Below are 20,985 nucleotides of genomic sequence, written 5' to 3'. Positions count from 1 at the left end.
CTTGGTTTATCCATATTTTCAAACTGCTCTGTGGAATCCTGGAGATACTGAAGGGGTGTCTCAAGGACTGTGGGGTGAAAAGGAGCTGTGAAGGCAGGGCTAAGGCTCTTTGCCTCTGCATTCACAAAAGCAGTTCCACTTTTATTTGGGTTTATATTTGAAACATTGTAAAGATTTTGTTCAAAGAAAAAATTTCATGGTTTAAAAACAAAAAAACCTCAAACAACAACAAAAGTGAGCCACTGGGGAGGTGGGAAGTGGGAAGAGTTTTTACCGTACTCTCCATAAAAGCCATACATTCACATTCTTTCTTTTCTCTAGCCCTCAAAGTCCACTCTATAAATTGGAATAGCCTTCCTCTCTTTCACCACATATTAGTATTTGTATCTTCCATCTTTCAAAGACCAGTTCAAATTATTTCCTTCAAAAAAGTATTTTCTTAACACCATTAATCCGCAATAAATAAAATTCCTTCGCTACTTATTACTCCTATCATTCATTTCCCATAAAAAATTTCTGTCAATTGTATTTTAATGTCCATGTCTTACTGCCCACTGTCCATCCTATATAATAAAAGCCTAATATGCTAAGTGTCCGGTCGACCAGTCGGCCGTTCAACCAATCAAAGCGTAATATACTAATGATATGCTAAGGCCACTCAACCACTTCCTATGACGTGTACTGACCACCAGGGGACAGAGAGTCGACTGGTCAACCAGCTGCTATGATGTGCACTGACCACCAGAGGCAGACAATTGACCAGTCACTATGATGTGCACTGACCACCAGGGGGAAAAACGCTCCAACCGGTAGGTTAGCTTGCTGCTGGGGTCTGGCCGATTGGGACTGAGCAAGATGGGCCAGACATGCCCTGGAGCCCTCCGGCAGGCCTTCCCCGGCTGGCTAACCTCCCACATTTCTCCCCGGCCCTGATTGTGCAGATCTTGCACCGTTGGGGTCCCTAGGCCTGGCCTGCGCCCTCTTGCAATTTCAGACCCTTCGGGGGATGTCGGAGAGCTGGTTTCGGCCCGATCCCACAGGCCAGGCCAACGGACCCCGCTAGTGCATGAATTCGTGCACCGGGCCTCTAGTATGTAAATAAAAGCCCCCCATCTCTTATATAATTTCCTCCTCCCTTCAAATTAAGACACATTAAAGTTGTGCATTGCATATAACAGTTATTAGTAAAATAAATGATTCTAGATTAAGGAGTTATTTAGTAAAGGCTTACGGATAACCACACTCAAAATATATCTGCATTTTAAGAAGGTTTTTTTTCCCCCTGAAAGTCTGAAAAGCCTCTAGAACAAAAGTTATGCACTAAAAATTCAGGCATGAATAACAAAAATGCTAGAAAATTGCTTTTTATTGACAAAACAGAGGCACTGATATAAATGTAAAAAAATAGTTTAAACAGAAAAATAAAACTATTTGAAGTAATAAAACTTTCATTTTGAAAACGATTATAGTTTTCTACTATTTATTCTCATTGACAATTTCTTTTACTATTCAGGAAATTATAAACTGACCTATGTTATCCTTGCTTTTCCAGCTATAAACAGATAGGTGTTTCATATTCACAGAGAAAATAATATACATGAGTAGCACAGAGTGGTATGATCACAAGCACTGCTTCCCCTGAAACTTTATACTATGAAGGATCAGAGTTAGCAGGTGACTAACATGTCAAACTTCCCATTAATCACCACATTTAAAATCTCTAAATGAAGCTAATCATACTTAATATCACCATACCATTCACTCAGTTCCCAAACACAATTCAAAGAAAGTTAGAAAAGCAGCTATCCTGATACTTTTATCTCCTTCAAGCATTATCATGAAGAAGAAATGTAAATCCTGCTGAGTGAGTTATGTGACATATATCAATAGCCTTTCTGTTTTTCTACATTTTGTGGAAATTATAAAATGTTACCAATGTCAGGTAGACAACTGACAGTTAAATAACTGCAGTAGAGTAGTTGCTTAAAAAGGAGTGAAAGCTCCTCAGAAAATACGTTAAATATATGTTGAATATAACATATTTTTAAACAACTGTGTTCCTTATGTATAGGCATAAGGAAGAAAAGTTCTGGCCCTATCAAATAATCATTACATAACTACTCAAAAAAATTGTAGAAGAATCCAAAGGCAACAAAATCTCAGACATATGCCGAAGCAATTTCTTCACCGATACTGATCCTAGGGCATTGGAAACTAAAGAGAAAATAAACAAATGGGACTACATCAAAATAAAAAGTTTCTGCACAGCAAAAGAAACCATCAACAAAACAACAAGAAAGCCCACTACATGGGAGAACATATTTGCCAACATTATATCTGATAAGGGCCTAATCTCCAACATTTATAGGGAACTCATACAACTTAACAAAAGGAAGATAAACAATCCAATCAAAAAATGGGCAAAGGACCTAAATAGACACCTTTTAAAAGAGGACATTCAGAAAGCCAAGAGACATATGAAAACATGCTCAAAGTCGCTAATCATCCGAGAGATGCAAATCAAAACAACGAGGTACCATCTCACACCTGTCAGAATGGCTATCATCAACAAATCAACAAACGACAAGTGCTGGAGAGGATGTGGAGAAAAAGGAACACTTGTGCACTGCTGGTGGGAATGCAGACTGGTGCAGCCACTATGGAAGACAGTATGGAGTTTCCTCAAAAAACTGGAAATGGAACTCCCATTTGACCCTGTGATCCCACTTCTAGGAATATATCCCAAGAAACCAGAAACACCAATCAGAAAGGATATATGCACCCAGATGTTCATAGCAGCACAATTCACCATAGCTAAGATCTGGAAACAGCCTAAGTGCCCATCAGCAGATGAGTGGATTAAAAAGCTGTGGTACATCTACACGATGGAATACTATGCTGCTGTAAAAAAGAAGGAACTCTTACCATTTGCAACAGCATGTATGGAACTGGAGAGCATTATGCTAAGTGAAATAAGCCAGTCAATGAAGGAAAAATACCACATGATCTCACTCATTCATGGATAATAGAGACCATTATAAACTTTTGAACAATAATAGATACAGAGGCAGAGTTGCCTCGAACAGACTGTTAAACTACAGCAGGAAGGCCGGGGAGGGTGGGGGGGGGGGGGTAAGAGATCAACCAAAAGACTTGTATGCATGCATATAAGCATAACCAATGGACATAAGACACTGGGGGTAGGGGAGGCCAGGGGATTGTCAAGGGCAGGGAAAAAAAAAAAGGAGACATATGTAATACTCTTTGTAATAATTTAAGCAATAAAAAAAAATTATAAAAAAAAATTCTAAATTCTATTTCTGTAAACTGCTGATAAAGACTGTACTGGCTTTCTTTATATATACTGATTTCAAAAAGGAAGGGAGAGGAAGAGAGAGATAGAAACATCAATGATGAGAGAAAATCGATTGGCTGCCTCCAGGGAATTGAGCCAGGAACCTGGGATATGCTGTGACCAGGAATCAAACTGTAGACCGTAGCCTTCTGGTAAATAGGTCGCTGCTCAACCACGGAGCCACCCTGGATGAACACACCGCAGGGTTTACTGCCTTTCTTAAAACACATTTTTGTTTATATTCCCAAACTCTCAAGTTAAGAGGAGAAAAGGAAAGGCTTGCCCAGTATCTTCACAGAGGCATTTTTAGTCCTGGACTCTGCTAAGCTATAATGTGGTTATCATCTTCTTTGTATTACTTGGTTACAACTTTAATATATTCTCTCTGAGGAATATATTTAAACAAGTGTGAGGAATCAATCTTTAGTTGTAAAGTTTAAAACATTTTAAATTTGAAATATAGTAAGACACCAACTTTGTGTCTTGGAAGCTCCACAAAAATGTTGCACAGTTAAGTCCAATTTCTCTAGTTTCATGTTTCTTGCTGGTAATATAAAAGGGGTGTGCTAAGGATGTCTAAAATTTCTTCCGGCACTAAGGTGGCATAAGCCTAATTTGTCACAGAAAGCTAGATTGGGAGACAAAAAAATACATAAGTTTTCTTTCCAACCTCAAGAGAATAAAGCATTTATGCCCAATTATTAGCCTCAAATAGGTTAAAATGTGCCTAATAAGCATAAAGTGACAAAGTTAAGAAAACATTTTTCTTGCAGGACCTACAGAATCAGTCTTGTAATTTTATGGTCTGATTTAAAATTTAAATTTAAAAATTTTAAGTCATATTGACCACTAATTTAAGATGGCAAGTTTTAATTTCTCAACAAAACTGAACTATAAACACTAAAGCCTAAATTTAGGTATTTGCTAATGTGTCTTCCCTTCTGGCAATAGCCAAAATTCTATTTTAGATAATAGGTGTGTACATTAAAACACAATGAAAGAGGCATCATTATTTTAAACCTTTTGTTTAGTATCTGTTACAGTTTGAATATTAACGACAACTAAAACAGAAAGTCACATATTTTTTCCTTATGTTTGATCCTGAGTATTATTTTCTCAAAAAACGTGTTTCTCTTTTTGCCTCTCCCCCACCCCGCCCCGCAAAACACTGGTGTTTACATTTTTCAAGGTGATGTGAAGAAAGTGTCCATAGGAACTGATGAGCAGCAAAAACATATTAACAAAGGATACTATTAACTTAGTATGGAATGAAATGGGTCTACTAGAGCAGCAGCAGCAATTTCCTCTGCCCAAAAATTCACCTACCAATCTATATGCTTTGGCTAATACAAACAATGAAAAATATCAAGATAATGTTAATAACATAGGAAACTGGGTATGGGGCACATGGGAACTCTATGTACTATTTTCTTGATTTTTCTGCAATCTAAAAACAGTTATAAAATAGAAAGGTTTTTAAAAATCCAGGATGGAATGGAAAGGTAAAGACAGTTTTCACGAGGAGGAAATGTTAATGACAAAATACTTGGATCCCAACTAGATCTATCACATGTTACCTATTTCAAAAATCAATTAAACGCCACCTCACTAAAGATTCAACACCAGTGTGCCATTAGGAAAGATTTTTTAAAACAGCTACATCAAATAGCCTACTCATTTTTATACATTCAACAAAATATTACCAAATGCCTCTCTAAGAAACTAGCTAGCCCATTGTGGATATAAAGTCCCTGCATTTAAAAAGCTACACCTACCATGATTACCCAAATAAACAGAAAATTACAATTCACTATAAGTGTCATGATGGCAGTATGTACAAGGTAACATAAGCAGAGAGAGGAAGGGCATCTAATTCTGAATGGAGTTCAAGGAAAGTGCCCAAAAAGTAGGCTTTTAAAAAGTGTTACCACATATATTACATAAGATGCTGATTATGAATAAAATTTTTAGAAATTTTAATTTAAAAAATTAGTTTCTATACATACATAATGAAAAGAAAACCTATACAATGATATATGGTTTAAAAGCATGTAATAATACCTTTATTTATATTAATCTTATTTTAATCATTATCTTAATCCTACAATGAGTTTCTTTCCCTAGCTTTTTTCACGTAATTAAAAAAAAAAAACAACCAGAAAATTCAGTTATTCAATCTGTCCTTTTCTCTGCCTATACTAGTTTACTTATGTGTTCTATAATCTGTTTCCTCTCAAACAAATTTTAGATGGGCTAATTACCTACTTTTTGAGCTTACTGTTAATGAAAGCCCCTAGAAAAGCAGGCAAACCAAGTCATTTTCTGGTGTGAGCCACAAAAATCAGCAAATTACTTAATGCCCGACTTTCAGTAAGAAAATACCCTTTTAAATCTGGTCTTTTGAGTGTAGTGTCCATTCTCTATATAGAATACTAGAGGGCTGGTGCATGAAACTCATGCACGGGGGGTGTGCGTCCCTTAGCCCAGCCTGCACCCTCTCCAATATGGGACCCTCTCACAATCCGGGACTGCTGGCTCCAAACCGCTCACCTGCCTACCTTCCTGATTGCCCCTAACTGCTACTGCCTGCCAGCTTGATCACCCCCTAACCACTCCCCTGCCAGCCTGATCCATGCCTAACTGCTCCCCTGCCATCCCAATTGCCCCTAACTGCCCTCCTCTGCAGGGCTGATCCCCCCCAACTGCCCTCCTCTGCAGGGCTGATCCCCCCCCCAACTGCCCTCCCCTGCTGGCCTGGTCCCCCCAACTGCCCTCCCTTTCAGGCCTGGTCCTTCCCAACTGCCCTCCCCTGCTGGCCTGATTGCCCACAACTGCTCTCCCTTTCAGGCCTGGTCCTTCCCAACTGCCCTCCCCTGCTGGCCTGATTGCCCACAACTGCTCTCCACAGACAGCCATCTTGTGTGTTGGAGTGATGGTCAATTTGCATATTACTCTTTTATTAGATAGGATGAGTAATCAGAGGGAGGAAGATACTGCTTATCAGTATCTCTTAAAAGAGACCTTTATAAAACAGGTACTTTGTATTTATAATAAATTAAGAGTAATTTATATGTAACTTCAGAATATTTATACCACACGCCCTATCTTAGATAAGAACATTACATATTAAATAAAAATTTCAAATTCATTAAAACTGTCAGCTGCAGCAGAGCATCTAACATCATGTCTGGTAGAGAGTTGATATTCAATAATTATACTTGGAATAAAACAACAAACACATTAATTTTGGTGTTCACCATCTTTATCAAAATCATACAATGTAATTATTTTCTAATTCTGTACCCTTAAGGTCATATTGATAACACAATGAATATGGCCACTTGGGCATTATCAAGTCAAGCCATAGAACACAAAAGTTCTATATCATTTTTAGTGTTTACTTTTAAGTTATTCTTTTGAGAAAATTATTTGTGTTCCTCTAGCTGTAACAGGAATATCTCAGTAGAAATTTAATTATTCCCAAGATATTCTCAGTGATTCAGCAACATCTTCACCAGGCTGAATAAAAAGGAAACACTGAAAACTTAGCATTAGAAAAAATAGGACAGCAAGAACAGAGATTGGATAAAGTGGTCACTGAATAGTTACTACAGATTACAGAGGCATGAATGAACTGAGAAAAAACAGCCATGTTAAAACAAAGATGTATTTTGAGTTCTCCTCCACACTCTACTTATTGCTTAACATTGCTCTGGAGGTACATTTCAAGTACTTTAGGAAGTTTAAAATAGGCATTAAATAAGAAAGAGATCACAGAATTTTTATACTTACTGGTAAATGTTCAAGTAATGAAGTTACACTCTCAGACACATATATTATGCTTCCATCTGTCATGATTGCTAAAAAAAAACCATCAAGAGCCTGAAATTAAACATAATAGTCAGTTAAATGAAAAGAAAAAAGTTTTTTCTAGCACAAAAATAAAAGTCTAACTTACTAAATGACAAAAGACATAAGGTGGAAATTTCCAGAGCATTATCAAAATGCCAGCTTTCCCCCTTCACAATACTGTAGTATAGTATATATCTTTGTGCATTTTTTAAATGCTTTTGGAGAAAAAAAATCACTCTTTGGCTATTGGACAGTTGGTTTCGAAACTATAGATTTAATGTTCTACCTTATCATTCATATATTGTGTACAGATGGCCTTATTTGCTAATATCTCTGAAGTACACACACCATTAATAATGTCTTTGGCACACAAAGGAATACATTATCACCTTTTGTATATATCAACCAATAGGTGTATGAACTATAGGGAGATACATGAGGAACTGAGTGAAAGGGAAATAAATCTGAAAAGGCAGGCTAAGGATAGATCATGAAAGGCCATGAAATGCCAGGTTAAGACATAAGGACTTACATCTTATGTTCAAAAGTAGTCTGGAAGCGGTGTGTAAATAGATTTAGAGGGGGGAAAATTAAGATAGGAAAATCTCAATGACTTTAGAATAGATAGTGAAGTTAATGAGAATCTGAATGAAATTAAGTGCAGTAAGAATAGAGAAGAAAGAACTTAGACATCGAGAAATGTGAAGTTAGAGTTCAGGAGAGAAGCCATGCAGAGATACAATACTTATTAATAAAGCGATCCTGTATTTTACATATGATAAAGTATTTTCATTTGAGAATCTTAGGTAAGGAAGTAACCGCTGAAGATATAAGATCTGCAGATCTGCATTCCAGACAAATCCTTGGGGAATTATCTACATGTGGGGATGTGAACGACAAGTACCAGAGAAAATGAAAGACAGAATACAACTGTCAATGAGGAAATCAATAGAAGAGAATGTGACAAGGTGAGAAGGAAGATGGATGGTTCAGTGTAAAATAAGATCAAACAGGATACAAAATGAGAAATAAATTTGGTGACTTTCAGAACAGATGCCAATAGGAAGATCGGTCAGACTAATGAATTTAGAGACAAGTGGATGATCAGAGGCACTTATAAACCACTCTACCAAGAACTTTAGAATGGAAGAAAAGAGAGATGAAAGTTTAAAGGGAAGCAAGTATCAAGGGAAGGCAATTTTAAAAAGAGTTACAAGTATATTTGCAGGCTGAGGGAAAGGAAAATCCAGTGTAAAAGATATTGAAGATATATAGCAGAAAAGATAAAAAGAGGAGTTCCTCTTCTATCAAAAGTTATCACTCAATTTGGATTTCTTATTTAATTATAGGATCTCTCAAAGGATAGCAATCTCTGTTAAGAGCCATACATATCTTCTACAGCACTGTATCTGCAGGACCTAGCATACGTGCAGCACACAGCAGACAAAAAATACTTGTATTAATTTCCAGAACGTGGAGTTAGAGCAACCTCCCTCTATTTCTAAGTAACTATTGAAGTATACATTGAATGCATGAAAAAAGGCATCCCACCACCCCTTCTATTGGGGGAGAGATTTGGATATTAAAAAGAACTTATTTTGAGTAGATGACTACCTTCTAAAATGGCTAAAAGAAACCCATTCTCAGCTAATGTAGAAGGAATAAAAACCTTATAATTTATGCAAATTCATGAAATTATTTTTACAAAAATTCCTTAGTATAATGCCAGTATTATTTCATAAGGAAAAGGTCAAAATGATGTTATTAAGAACTAGCTTTTCTCATATGAAGCTAGATTATATCATCTTTGAAAGCAAATTAATATTTACTATGATGATCTGTATTTGCTATTAGGATATTTGTTACGAATCGGGGTGCAATTCTATTGTGTAAAGGGAAATGAACTGAAATCAGAACTCTATAACTTTATCCCACTCCTAGGACCATAGGCTGCCCTTTCATTTTTCAAAGCAGGCAAAGGTTAAGCAGAGAAAAGCCTCCACTGGCATCTTGCCAAATTCTTAATACAAGTAAAGACCAGGGCCCAGTCTTTTGAGTGATGGATGTAATTTCCCAAGCAGGTAGGTGGGTACACCAAAAGCTAAAGGGGCCCTGAAGATGAAGATCAGAGAGATATGGACATCCCCCTCCCAAAAGTGAAGACTGTGAAACTTATCCCTCTTCCACACTATATGATATAAGGGGAAGGCTCATTAGTTAAAACTCCTTGTCTTCCTATTTGATACCTAATTAAGCCACAATAAAAGGACTATGTAAACCTTCTTTGTTAGTGAGTGTTTAATCGGGGAAAGACTGGAATGGAAGTTCTAGGGGAGGGGATAGAACTTCCTTGCGGATTTGTATCTAAAGTGAAGTTGACAGGGCACTCACTAGCCCCTGCCTTGTAGACTACCAGAGAGAGCTATCAGCTTCCAAGGGAAAGAACAACACACTAAGAGATAACTTTACCTAAAGATGACTTTGCATAGAATTCAGGCTAAATTGCCCTGATTTCCTTGACTACTCTACCTCAAGGTTGCAAGGAATATTCTGCAACAGAGTAAAGAGACGAATGGCAATGGAGGAATGGAGAGAGAAACAGCTAACACATAGGTTATAAGTGAATTTTAATATCTCAGTCCTAGTTCTTCCATTAATTATCTATCTGACCTTGGAAAAGCTGCAACTTCTCTGGATCTCAGCCACAAAATGAAGAAGTTGAGGTGAATGATCGAATCTCTTCCACTAGCAGCTCTAACATTCCCAGATATAACCTACATCTGAAATTCTGCAGAAAATGGTATCTGGACTGCCTACCTGTAATCTGATCAAAGTGACTAGCCAGTAGAAACACATCTAGGTTAGTTAGACCCAGGTTGCAATACATACACATATTTATAGTATATTAATGTTAGAATACATATTTACTTGACAGTTGTAAATACTAAAATAAAAAATATGTTTGACATATTAAAAGTAAGTAAATATAACATTTTTCAGGAATGTAATCCTAAAAGCTGTGAGGATCATCATGAGACAACTAATTTATATATGATTAAGTTTTCTGTTGTATATAACGTTATAATCTCTGGAATCTTTGATTTTTTTTAATACTACTGTGTCCTGACATTAATAAAGATCTGTCCATTGTGAAGAAAAATTTGAAGACAAAGCTTTTGTGTTTAGCTTATTAGTGAACAGATAGTTTATCTTCATTAAGATTATTGATACATGAATGCAGATATTACACAACTTTTTTGGTGGTGGTGTTAAGCCTCACCCGAGGATATTTTTCCACTGATTTTTTTAGGGAGAGAGGAAGAGAGAGGGAAAAACTGAGAGAAACATCAATGTGAGAGAAACACATCAATTGGTTGCCTCCTGTAAGTGACCTGACCAGGGCCCAGGCCAGGTGAGTAGCCTGCAACTAAGGTATGTGCCCCTGACTAGAATCAAACCCAGGACTCTTTGGTCCACAGGTTAGATGCTCTGGCGACTGAGCCAAAGAGGCTAGGGCTTAAAATTAATAAAGTTAAGATTCGTGCACTAGTGGGGGGGCGTGGCCTGTGGGGATTGGCCCGCTGTGGGAGTGCCACTCATCCTGGTCAGCAGGCAGCGCTCCCACTGTGGGAGCGCACTGACCACCAGGGGGCAGCTCCTGCGTTAAGCATCTGCCCCTTGGTGGTCAGTGCACGTCATAGCGACTGGTCGACTGGTTGTTCTCGTCATTCCACCATTTGGTCACTGGGCTTTTATTATATAGGATTGCACAGAGAATATAATCATAAAATTAAAATTAGATTTTGCTGCCTGTGGATTCCTCTTAAGATCTATGATAAGTTCCTCGGGCAATGGAAACTAAAGAGAAAATAAACAAATGGGACTACATCAAAATAAAAAGCTTGTACACAGCAAAAGAAACCATCAACAAAACAACAAGAAAGCCCACTGCATGGGAGCACATATTTGCCATTGTTATCTATGATAAGGGTTTACTCTCCAACATTTACAGAGAACTCATACAACTTAACAAAAGGAAGATAAACAACCCAATCAAAAAATGGGCAACCAACCTAAATAGATAATTTTGGAAAGAGGATATACAGAAGGCCAAGAGACATACGAAAACATGCTCAAAGTCACTAAACATCCGAGAGATGCAAATCAAAACGACAATGAGGTACCACCTATCACCTCTCAGAATGGCTATCATCAACAACTCAACAAACGACAAGTGCTGGAGAGGATGTGGAGAAAAGGGAACACTCGTGTACTGCTGGTGGGAATGCAGACTGGTCCAGCCACTGTGGAGAACAGTATGGAGTTTCCTCAAAACACTAAAAATGGAACTCCCACTTCTAGGAATATATCCTAAAAAACTAGGAACACCAATCAGAAAGGATATATGCACCCCTATGTTCATAGCAGCGTAATTTACAATAGCTAAGATTTGGAAACAGCCTAAGTGTCCATCAGCAGATGAGTGGATTAAAAAACCATGGTACATCTACACAGTGGAATACTATGCTGCTGTAAAAAGGAAGGAACTCCTACCATTTGCAACATGGATGGACCTGGAGAGCATTATGCTAAGCGAAATAAGTCAGTTGGACAAAGATAAATATCACATGATCTCACTCATTTATGGAATATAATGAACAACATAAACTAATGAACAAAAACAGATCCAGAGACAGAAGCATCAATCAGACCGTCAGACCTCAGAGGGAAGGCAGGGGAGGGAGTGGGTATGAGGGAATGATCAACCAAAGGACTTGTATGCATGCATATAAGCATAACCAATAGACACAGACACCAGGAGGATGAGGGCATGAGTGGGGGTTGGGGAGGCAATAGGGGGATAAAGACACATATGTAATACCTTAATCAATAAAGAAAATTAAAAAAAATTTTTTTAAATTAAAATTAGTATAATTAAATGAGTTATTTATTTCCTTTCTCTGTTGTAGATGTTAGCTGTGTGCACCCTTTCATAAAAATAATATTTATTACCTAAAGAGATAATCTTGGACAATGTCAAACTACTTTTTAGAAAAAATATTTAACAAAATCAGAAACTATTTTCTGGTTTATAACTCAAGTGTCCACTAATTTAAAGAGCTAGCTGCTGGTTACTAAGCTGCAAGTTCAGCGCCATAGTTAGCTTCCACTGAAAGAAGTTTCACAGGGGCTGAGACCATGGGAGCAGAGGCTAGTCTACCTGCAAAAAATCCCAGCTGAGCAACTTACTTTTGGGCAAGTTTCATAATCTCTTTGTTCCTCGATTGCCTCGTGTGGCAGTAAGAAAGGGATACTAATAGTGTCTACATCATAAGAGTGTTGTGAGGATTCACTGAGTTAATATGTGAAAAGTGATCAGTTTTATTTCAGGTTTTTAAGTACAGGTTTAAATATATACAATATATCTACATTCCAACAAATTTCCATGTTAACATTTCTCTTGAATATACAAAGACTTAATCTAGCAATTAACTGTTCCTCATTAACTTGCAAATACTTTATGTTGCTTAGATTTTAGTAACTATACAAAGACACAATACATAGCCATTAAATAAACAGGGTGGGGCAAAAGTAGGTTTACAGTTATTCATATAAAAAATACAATAATTAATAAATGACAATTAAAGAATAAATTATGTTTCCCATATTCACAACTGTAAAACTACCTTTGCCCCACCCTGTACATACCCAACACAGATAAACACTTAAAGTGTAAAAGAATAAATGCAAACCAGCAGGATAAGAGATGTAATTATTTAGCAATGCCTACGTCTCCATCTCAATCACTTTCCTCTAATCTTTCTAGGTTACTTTCTGTTATGTATCTACTTTCTTGTCCTTAACTGTACTGCCAACCTATAATCTTTCTAGGTTACTTTCTGTTATATATCTACTTTCTTGTCCTTAACTGTACTGCCAACCTATACTGCCTCTGTTTCCTATTTATGGTAAGTTTTCATGGAAATTTGATAATGAATTCTGTGTACTTTGTGTCCATAGATGATACCTGTTATTCTACACACATAAAAAAGTTTCTATTTGAATTAAGAAAAATTGCCTTTCAATGTACATTTCATTTGTTTTACATTTTCAAAATACTCATTTATTATAATTTTATGTTATTTTGGGGTAGATTTTAATTTGTTAAAAAAAACTACTGTCAAGTAGGATACATTTCATTATATTTAATATATGATGAATAAAATATATTATCCTTCATTTGAATGTTGCTAGTGTCATCTCAGGTAGAGAATTTGGTAGCTATAGTTTTCTGACTTTTATTAATCCACTAAAAAATTCATTTAATACTAAAAATACGAAAATTTTGTCATTCCTTTACCAGATAAAACTATTTGCTTACAATACTTGCACTGATTAATTTTAATTGAAAATAACAGTTTACTGATTTACACGGAATTAAGTATTTTCAACATTAAATTAATATTGTTAAAATTATACTAAAATTAGTCACTCCTATGATTTATGTTGTGTTGGTTTTTTTTTTGAGGAAAATAAAACTTTTCAAAAATTAAATCTGGACATACCTCTAACATTAATTGTGTAAACTCTTCATTACTAAGGAATGTAGGTTTCCAGTCCTGTCGAATTTCACTAGCATCTGACTGTGCAGTGATTTCTGTAAACAGATTATTTGACACATTAGTGGCATACTCTTACTACAGGGTGGGCAACTGGGGCAGTACAAAAGTCCTACGACTGCCTTCTCTTTCCCCACTCTGATTAAAGATGAGAACCATAGACTATAACATTGGTCTAGATAGGTATCAGGAGGTCAAAGCTTTGGTATGATGAAATATTTGAGCTACTATGGCAAATTATTTCCTTAGGATTTGGTCTTTGGTCTCTTGGAAATACCAGTTTCTTTAGATTTTCTCTGGGGAACTGTGATAGCCTGTGTAGCTTGCTGCTTGACAAAATGACCGAACAAAATTCAGAATAAGCAGATAGATCAACCATTAGGAAGATATTCTTTTTCCTCTTCCTTTCCTTGCCATTCAAGTGGTAGAACCTAGAGCAGATATAAGGACATGAGCCTGTAGGAAAACGGCCCAGGAGGTCAGTAAGCCTGCTTTTAACAAAGAGGACTTTCAGCCTTCCTACTGCCACGTAGAAAGATTGCTCCCAATCTGAGGTGCTCTGTTCTTAATTAATCAATGAGACTAAATTAAGATTTGGGGCAAAAAATTTATAGTAATAACCCCACAGCGATTTTGCTTAGTGTCCCCTTGCATGTTTTCTTAGAAGTAGGGAGCTGGTCAAAAAATTTTGAGATCCTTGGATTGTGACAATATTTTAATAAAATTATTAGTTTATTTTGCAATATACTACTTGCTAATGGATTTAGTTGTGAGAAAGCTATTCATAAATGATGAAACATGAACTATTTAGCTAACAAATGTTTTTCCATCTTTAAATGCAGATATAGTTTTAAAAATCAGGCAAAATAAAAATCTATGTCACAAATTTTACTCTTCAAAATATATTCTACTTTGAATTGAAAAGTACGGACTAAGTTGTTTAGATTTTTCTATGACCAGATATATAGGCTATTCCAAAAAATGTATACATACAGTTTGAATAATTACAAAGGCAGTGCTTATTAAAATACATTTCGTTTTCAAAATAGAGCTATCAGCTGTTACAAGTGTGTATACATTTTTTTGGGACACCTTGTGTAAATACATTAAATTGTCACCAAAAATCTGCTATATTAAAAATGCCTGCACTAAAATATGAAGAGTAACTAAAAAGTCTAGCTACTAATTCTATGGAATATAGTCATACTTTTTCAAATTCACATCAATTATAAACATTCCGAAAAAAAGAGTTAAATGCATAAGCAAATCCCATACGTTAAGCACAACTTATTTTAGACTAATAATTAAATGAGAACTCTCTTCCAATTTCAGGTAAATTTTATTTTTGTGAGAATCTTATACCCAATTTTGAAAAAACAAAACCAAACCTGATCTACTTAATGCCAAAATTAATCCTCTACTATCAGAGGGAAATGTGTGCATGCATATTATTTCATTTCATTCAACAATCATTTATTGAACTACAATGCCTGAGGGGCTCAGTGTGCTATTTAACAAGGGACACTGAGGTAGCAAGAATACTATTTGTAAAGGAAAAATGTAATGACAAAAGTGGTAATAAAAATGAAGACAATTTTGACACATTTACAGAAGAATCAAGAGAATTTGGCAACAGTAATACAGTACTATGAAAGCTGAAAAAATGAAAGTCTTTTCAGGTTTGAGTCCTGGGGGAGTGAAAGGATGGTGGTATAAAAATAGAAAAAGAAAAGTTGAAAGAAAGAGATGATTGGACAAAATGAAAATGAATTGTTTTAGATGTGCTGAGTTTGACAACATGCAAAAGAAAGATCCAGAAGTTATCTGGAAATAAAAGACTGAAAAGTTAGCATCTAAAATACAGACTTAGTAGTTTAATAGAGAAACAATAGTTGAAGCTATGGAATGAGATAACCAAGGGAAAGAGTGTAGAGAAAACAAGAACACAAAAAATAAGACCCTCAGAAATGTCACATTTAAAGAGCAGAAAAAGAAAGAGAACGAAGAAGTTAGGGTTAGTCAGGAAGAGGGGGGTGAATGAAGAGGTACAGTATAACACAGGCCAAGGGAAAAGCCAGTGGAGGATGGATTAAAATTTCCAGTGCTTCAGATGTGCAGAAGAGAATGAGATTTAAGAAAAAGCTATTGCTTTATTGGTGGCAGAGGAGGGGCATTAGTGAAATTAACAAAAATGATTTCAGAGCGATGGAGCATGAAGCAGGCTACTAATGCATTACTGAGTGAGCTAAGGAGAAGTAAAAAGAGGCACTAATTACAAATTCTCTTCTGAGTTTTGCAGTTTAATTTACATCTGAAAAAGGAAATGTCCTTTTACAACTTTTTCACGTATTATCTCTGCTACTAAAATAGTTAATATTCTTTAAATTTTCTTTTCATGATTTATGTAGTCAAAATGATTTTCTTAAAGAAATAATAACTTTAATTTAAACATAATGTTTTTTCCTAGATATACACTGAAACAATCTTTTAAAATGATATAAAAGGCCCTTACAATCTGGCTCTTTCCTTTCTTTCAAATATGCCCATAATTTTCAAACTCAAACTATGCTCCAGTTACACTGAACTCGCCCTGCTTCTCTGCTTTTGCACATGCTATTTCCTTTCTGTGAAAAGATGTTTTCCTTACTTAATCTAAAAGGAAGACTCAGTTGAAAAGATCAACTATTTTTAAGCCTTCCCTGGCACATTCTTGCCTGTGTTTTGCTAACAAGTTTAAGTTTACAAGCACTCGACCTGATATAATATATGCACTGAAATTAGCTGTTTAGAATATTTGCCTCTCCTGGCTTACGTTACTTGAGGGCCAGGACTGTTACCCTGCACTATGAAAATGTAGGATATACTGGGCACTAAATAAATGTTTGTTGAATGAAAGAAAAAACATACCAGGAAATCTTTTAAAAATGCAGTTGATTTCTTTCTCTTAAAAAAGGTTAGGAAGCATCCACTCTTAAGCATCACTGCCAAGATTCTATCACATTATGCTTTACGAGAGGGTCTGTTATTTTAAAAAAAAACACCTATTTTACAAAGTTAAAAATTTACCTTTATGTTTTCGTAAAAAATCAATGCTCTTCTGCAGAACGGTAGATTTGTCCATCTTTCTAGCATTACCAGGAAGCATGGATCCCAATTCTTTAATGAGAACATTAAATTGATCTCTACGTTTCTTTTCAGATTTGTTTCTAGATACTCTGGTGAAACAAAAACAAATAAAGAAGTAGTTTTCAAACAGTCCATTTAATTACACAAATAGTTTAATATAATGCTCAATTTGGACACAACCACACCCATGTTCTTCTGTTAATCTAGATGGTAATATTTATCTCCTAATTTACCAACAATATACAGTTAATATGAGCAATAATTTTTCTTCCCTCTTTATCAATAAAGAAACTTTTACACTCGGCTGGCGTGGCTCAGTGGTTGAGCATCCACCTATGAACCAGGAGGTCCCGGGTTCGATTTCCGGTCAGGGCACATGCTCGGGTTGTGGACTCGATCCCCAGTAGGGGGCGTGCAGGAGGCAGCCAATCAATGATTCTCTCTCATCATTGATGTTTCATCTCTCTTTCCCTTTCCCGTCTTCTCTGAAATCAATAAAGATATATTAAAAAAAAGAAAGAAACTTATACATATTAAGGTTTTGGCATACATGTTTTTATGAAATGCCAATAAGACCAACAGCATTCAAATCTCAGGTTTTATTTACTCTAATATGTACCAAGAATCTATAGTTTCCTTATAACATTATTATGAAAGTACATATAATGTATAAATACAAATTATTAAAAATTATTTTTTAAATTTATTAAATAATTTACTGGGGTGACATTGGTTAATAGGGTCATATAGGTTTCAAGTATACAGTTCTATGATACAAGATCTGTATATTGCTCTCTGTGCCCACCACCCAAACCATCTTCCATCTTATCCATCACCTGTAAGTTTTAAATTACAAACAAATCTAAAAATGAAATCTCCCTACCCTGAGGCTTACCCACACACACATTCTTCTTCTTTATTCCTATATCCCAGCTTCCAACACAGAGCTGTAATCATTTGTTTGCATATCTGTCTCTCCATTAGGCTGTGGCTCCTTGGTAAGACAGCCCAAATTTTTCCATCTAAGCACTTAAGAATAACACCTAACAAACAGAAAGCACTCAAGATATATGTGCTAAACAAACGAATAATTACTACTATTCTCTGTAAAGCAGTAACCAGTAAACAAATACTTAGTTGCACAGAGACCTCTTGAGACAAGTAAATACAGTACAATTATTTATAGAGCAATTAACCATTCTACAATACCTCTAATTATCTGCTTTGTGAAGTCACAATTTAGAATTAAGTTTTTGTTTAAGTAAAGTATACTACTTTCCTAAAATGTCAGAGGATACTTTATTTTATTTTTTCCCATAAAGAACAAGCATTTTTTCTATATTAGTACTGGGGGAAAATTCAATTGTTCAACTCTCTTATGAAACATAATAGATATTACCTGACAATGAATGTTGCTATAATGACAGAGACTGTGCTAATAAGGGCTAGGTATACTGGGGAAAGATATCCCTTCCCAGAAATACACCTAATTCCTTTGGAAACTATGTATTATAGGATTGTACACTTGAAACCTATATAATTTTATTAACCAATGTAACCCCAATAAACTTAATAACATTTTAAAAATTCGCCTAATTCCTATGGAAACTCAGAGGAACCAAGGATGGCACCCAACTGTGCTGAATTGAGTTCTGAAGACTATGTGCAGAACATTCCAGGCATAGGAAATTTGTAGAGATGAAAACCTATCACAACTAGTTCAGTGTGGCTAATGTGACCAGTGTATAGGTCCAAGTATGCTAGAGTTAAGGGGTAAGGTGAGAGTATTAAGTACTGAAAAAAAATCATGATGTTTTATGCTACTTAAATCATTTAAATTTTATTAAAAGATTTTCATTTAATCCTGAAAGCCATGGGAAGGCATTGAAAGATTTTAAGCAAATAAATGGCACGAATGAAATTGCTTAATAAGACTATTCTGGCATCAGACTGATGAAAGGATCAATGCTTGGTGAAACAAATTCACTAAGCAAATACAACTGAAAACTTACCATACACCAAACAAGATTGAAAGCCAGATTACCATTTAGGAGGCAACTGCAATATCCTAACTTATGAACCATAACAGGGGCACTGTTAACAAAGCAGTATGGTTTTGAGGGTCAAGAGGCAGAACTACCAATTCTTGGTAAAACAGATTCAGTTTGTAGTGGAGAAACAAAAAGGGAAATCTAAGAGAATTCTCAACCTAACTGATAATGCTGTTTATCAATGTGAAATATAACATGTGATATTGGTTTTGGTGAACAGATAGATGGCTTTGGGAGAATTTAGATATGGTAAAATGGCCTATTTGACATTTTAAAAGAAATAGACAAGAGGTAGTTGGATATATGGATCTAGTTATATTTCTCTAGAAAGGAGTAAGAAATAAGCATCTGAGAATTAGTATATATGAAATATCTAAACACATGGGTAGGGGGTAAATATAGCAGCCAATATTTGTTGTATACTTATGTGCCAAGTGCTAGTAAACATCTATGAAATCTCATTTAATTCCTACGAGGTAGATTATTATTTTCTATTTTACAGATGTGACAACTCAGGTACATAGAAAAACATAACCAGGATCATATAATTACCATGAAGTACAAATTCGAATCAGGCATTTTGACTCTAGGGAAAGAAAATATAGAGAAAGCAAATATTCTTGCCAACTCTACCACTGGATCATACCCATTAAAGCAAACTTTACTTCCATATTACATTCAAGTTGGAAATAATTAGTTCTTGAAATGACCTCACTGATAACAGGATAACTGATAACTGGTGTCCCATTTGGGGGGTAAGTATAAAACTCCCTTTGTTCTTTAACTCATCATTGTTTTCACTTAAGAGTTCAATGTGGTCCTATTTAATTCTGACATCATCATTACAAGATTCCTTCTGTTTCTCTAAGGTTTCCATAGCAATAATATTTTTGGTTTACAAAAAAAAAAAATGATTAAATCTTCAGAATCTTTGCAAATAGAATACCCTTAGCTCACCTTATCCATCTATAAACTTGGCCCTTAGTTTAGGTCAATTCCCTAAAGTTCTGCCTCTTCATTCGGGTAAGACTGATTATTCCCATCTTAGAGAGTTTATCTCTATCCTGATGAGTCTATAAGAACTTTTCTCCACTAGTTTGAGGTTAAGGGGAGGGACTGTCCTAGATTCTTTCAGCTTCAAATACAGGCCTTTTTATTTCCTTGAATAAAGTTACAGCTTTCCTTAAAATTTTCTTATAGATATATTTTAATCATTCATTAAAGTATTTAACAATTTATGTGGTTATTATGAATATTTTTCTCATCCCAGTACCTTTTATTTTGCTAAATAAAGACACTTGGGGAACTATTACATGTTTATATTTTGTATCTGTGTATAATGCTACAACACCTCTACTCTTCTCAACGCACTCACTGCTCACCCCCAATAAAACTTGGCTGTACTGCTACCTGGACTCTCCCTTCTAATACTATAATTAACTGACAAGATCCCTATTTAAGGTCAAAGCCCTGACTGTAACCACCATGGCTCTAGATCCCATTCCCTCACTACTTGATATTTCTCCAACAATTCTTCCCTCCCTCTCTCTATCATCTACTTTCCCTTCTACTACAGACTGGAGGCATGTCAAAGGACACCTTCCAATGGCTGAAGCTGGAATAATTTGAGTAACAAAAGAAAACAGCACTGAAGTAGAACCTAAAGTATAAAATAAATATTAGTCCATACAGATATGCATAAATAGGAAAGAAAAAGATTTTTACAGAAGAATTCCAAGTATGTGTGGTGGTGGAACTTAATTTCCCCAATCCCCACTCTGAAGGTGGGCTATACTTGCTTCCTAGAATAACGTAGATTAAGAGAAAAATAGTAACTACAATGGTGAATCCAGGCAAACCCTATTTTAGCCAAGTGTTGAAGGTTGACATTCCCAGTGATGATGTAGAGATACTATCCACCCGCAATATGATTCGATGAGAAGAGCACAGTTAGAAGATAAATTTATTTAACTTATAAACT

The 20,985-nt window shown here is 35.7% G+C and overlaps 1 protein-coding gene across 9 annotated transcripts in view; it reads right to left on the bottom strand.

Moving 5' to 3' along the window:
- CLOCK (clock circadian regulator) overlaps positions 1-20,985 on the bottom strand; it is a 159,205-nt gene that overhangs the window by 55,247 nt on the left and 82,973 nt on the right. For 8 of the 9 annotated variants that reach the window (XM_070396399.1, XM_070396391.1, XM_070396381.1 and 5 more), the window contains 3 exons: positions 16,894-17,042; positions 13,774-13,865; positions 7,148-7,237 (listed from right to left, as the gene is read on the bottom strand). In XM_070396399.1, the coding sequence (XP_070252500.1) occupies positions 7,148-7,237; positions 13,774-13,865; positions 16,894-17,042 (331 nt within the window). The remainder of the gene's footprint in view (positions 1-7,147; positions 7,238-13,773; positions 13,866-16,893; positions 17,043-20,985) is intronic. The other variant, XM_070396443.1, reaches the window with a different exon arrangement.

The sequence above is a fragment of the Myotis yumanensis genome, unplaced genomic scaffold, assembly GCF_028538775.1.
Source record: "Myotis yumanensis isolate MYYU_CA2020_CCGP unplaced genomic scaffold, mMyoYum1.0.hap1 SCAF_1, whole genome shotgun sequence".
In the NCBI taxonomy this organism is placed as follows: Eukaryota; Metazoa; Chordata; class Mammalia; order Chiroptera; family Vespertilionidae; genus Myotis; species Myotis yumanensis.
Note: the sequence above shows the minus strand (reverse complement) of the source record. Positions and strands in the feature narration are given on the sequence as shown.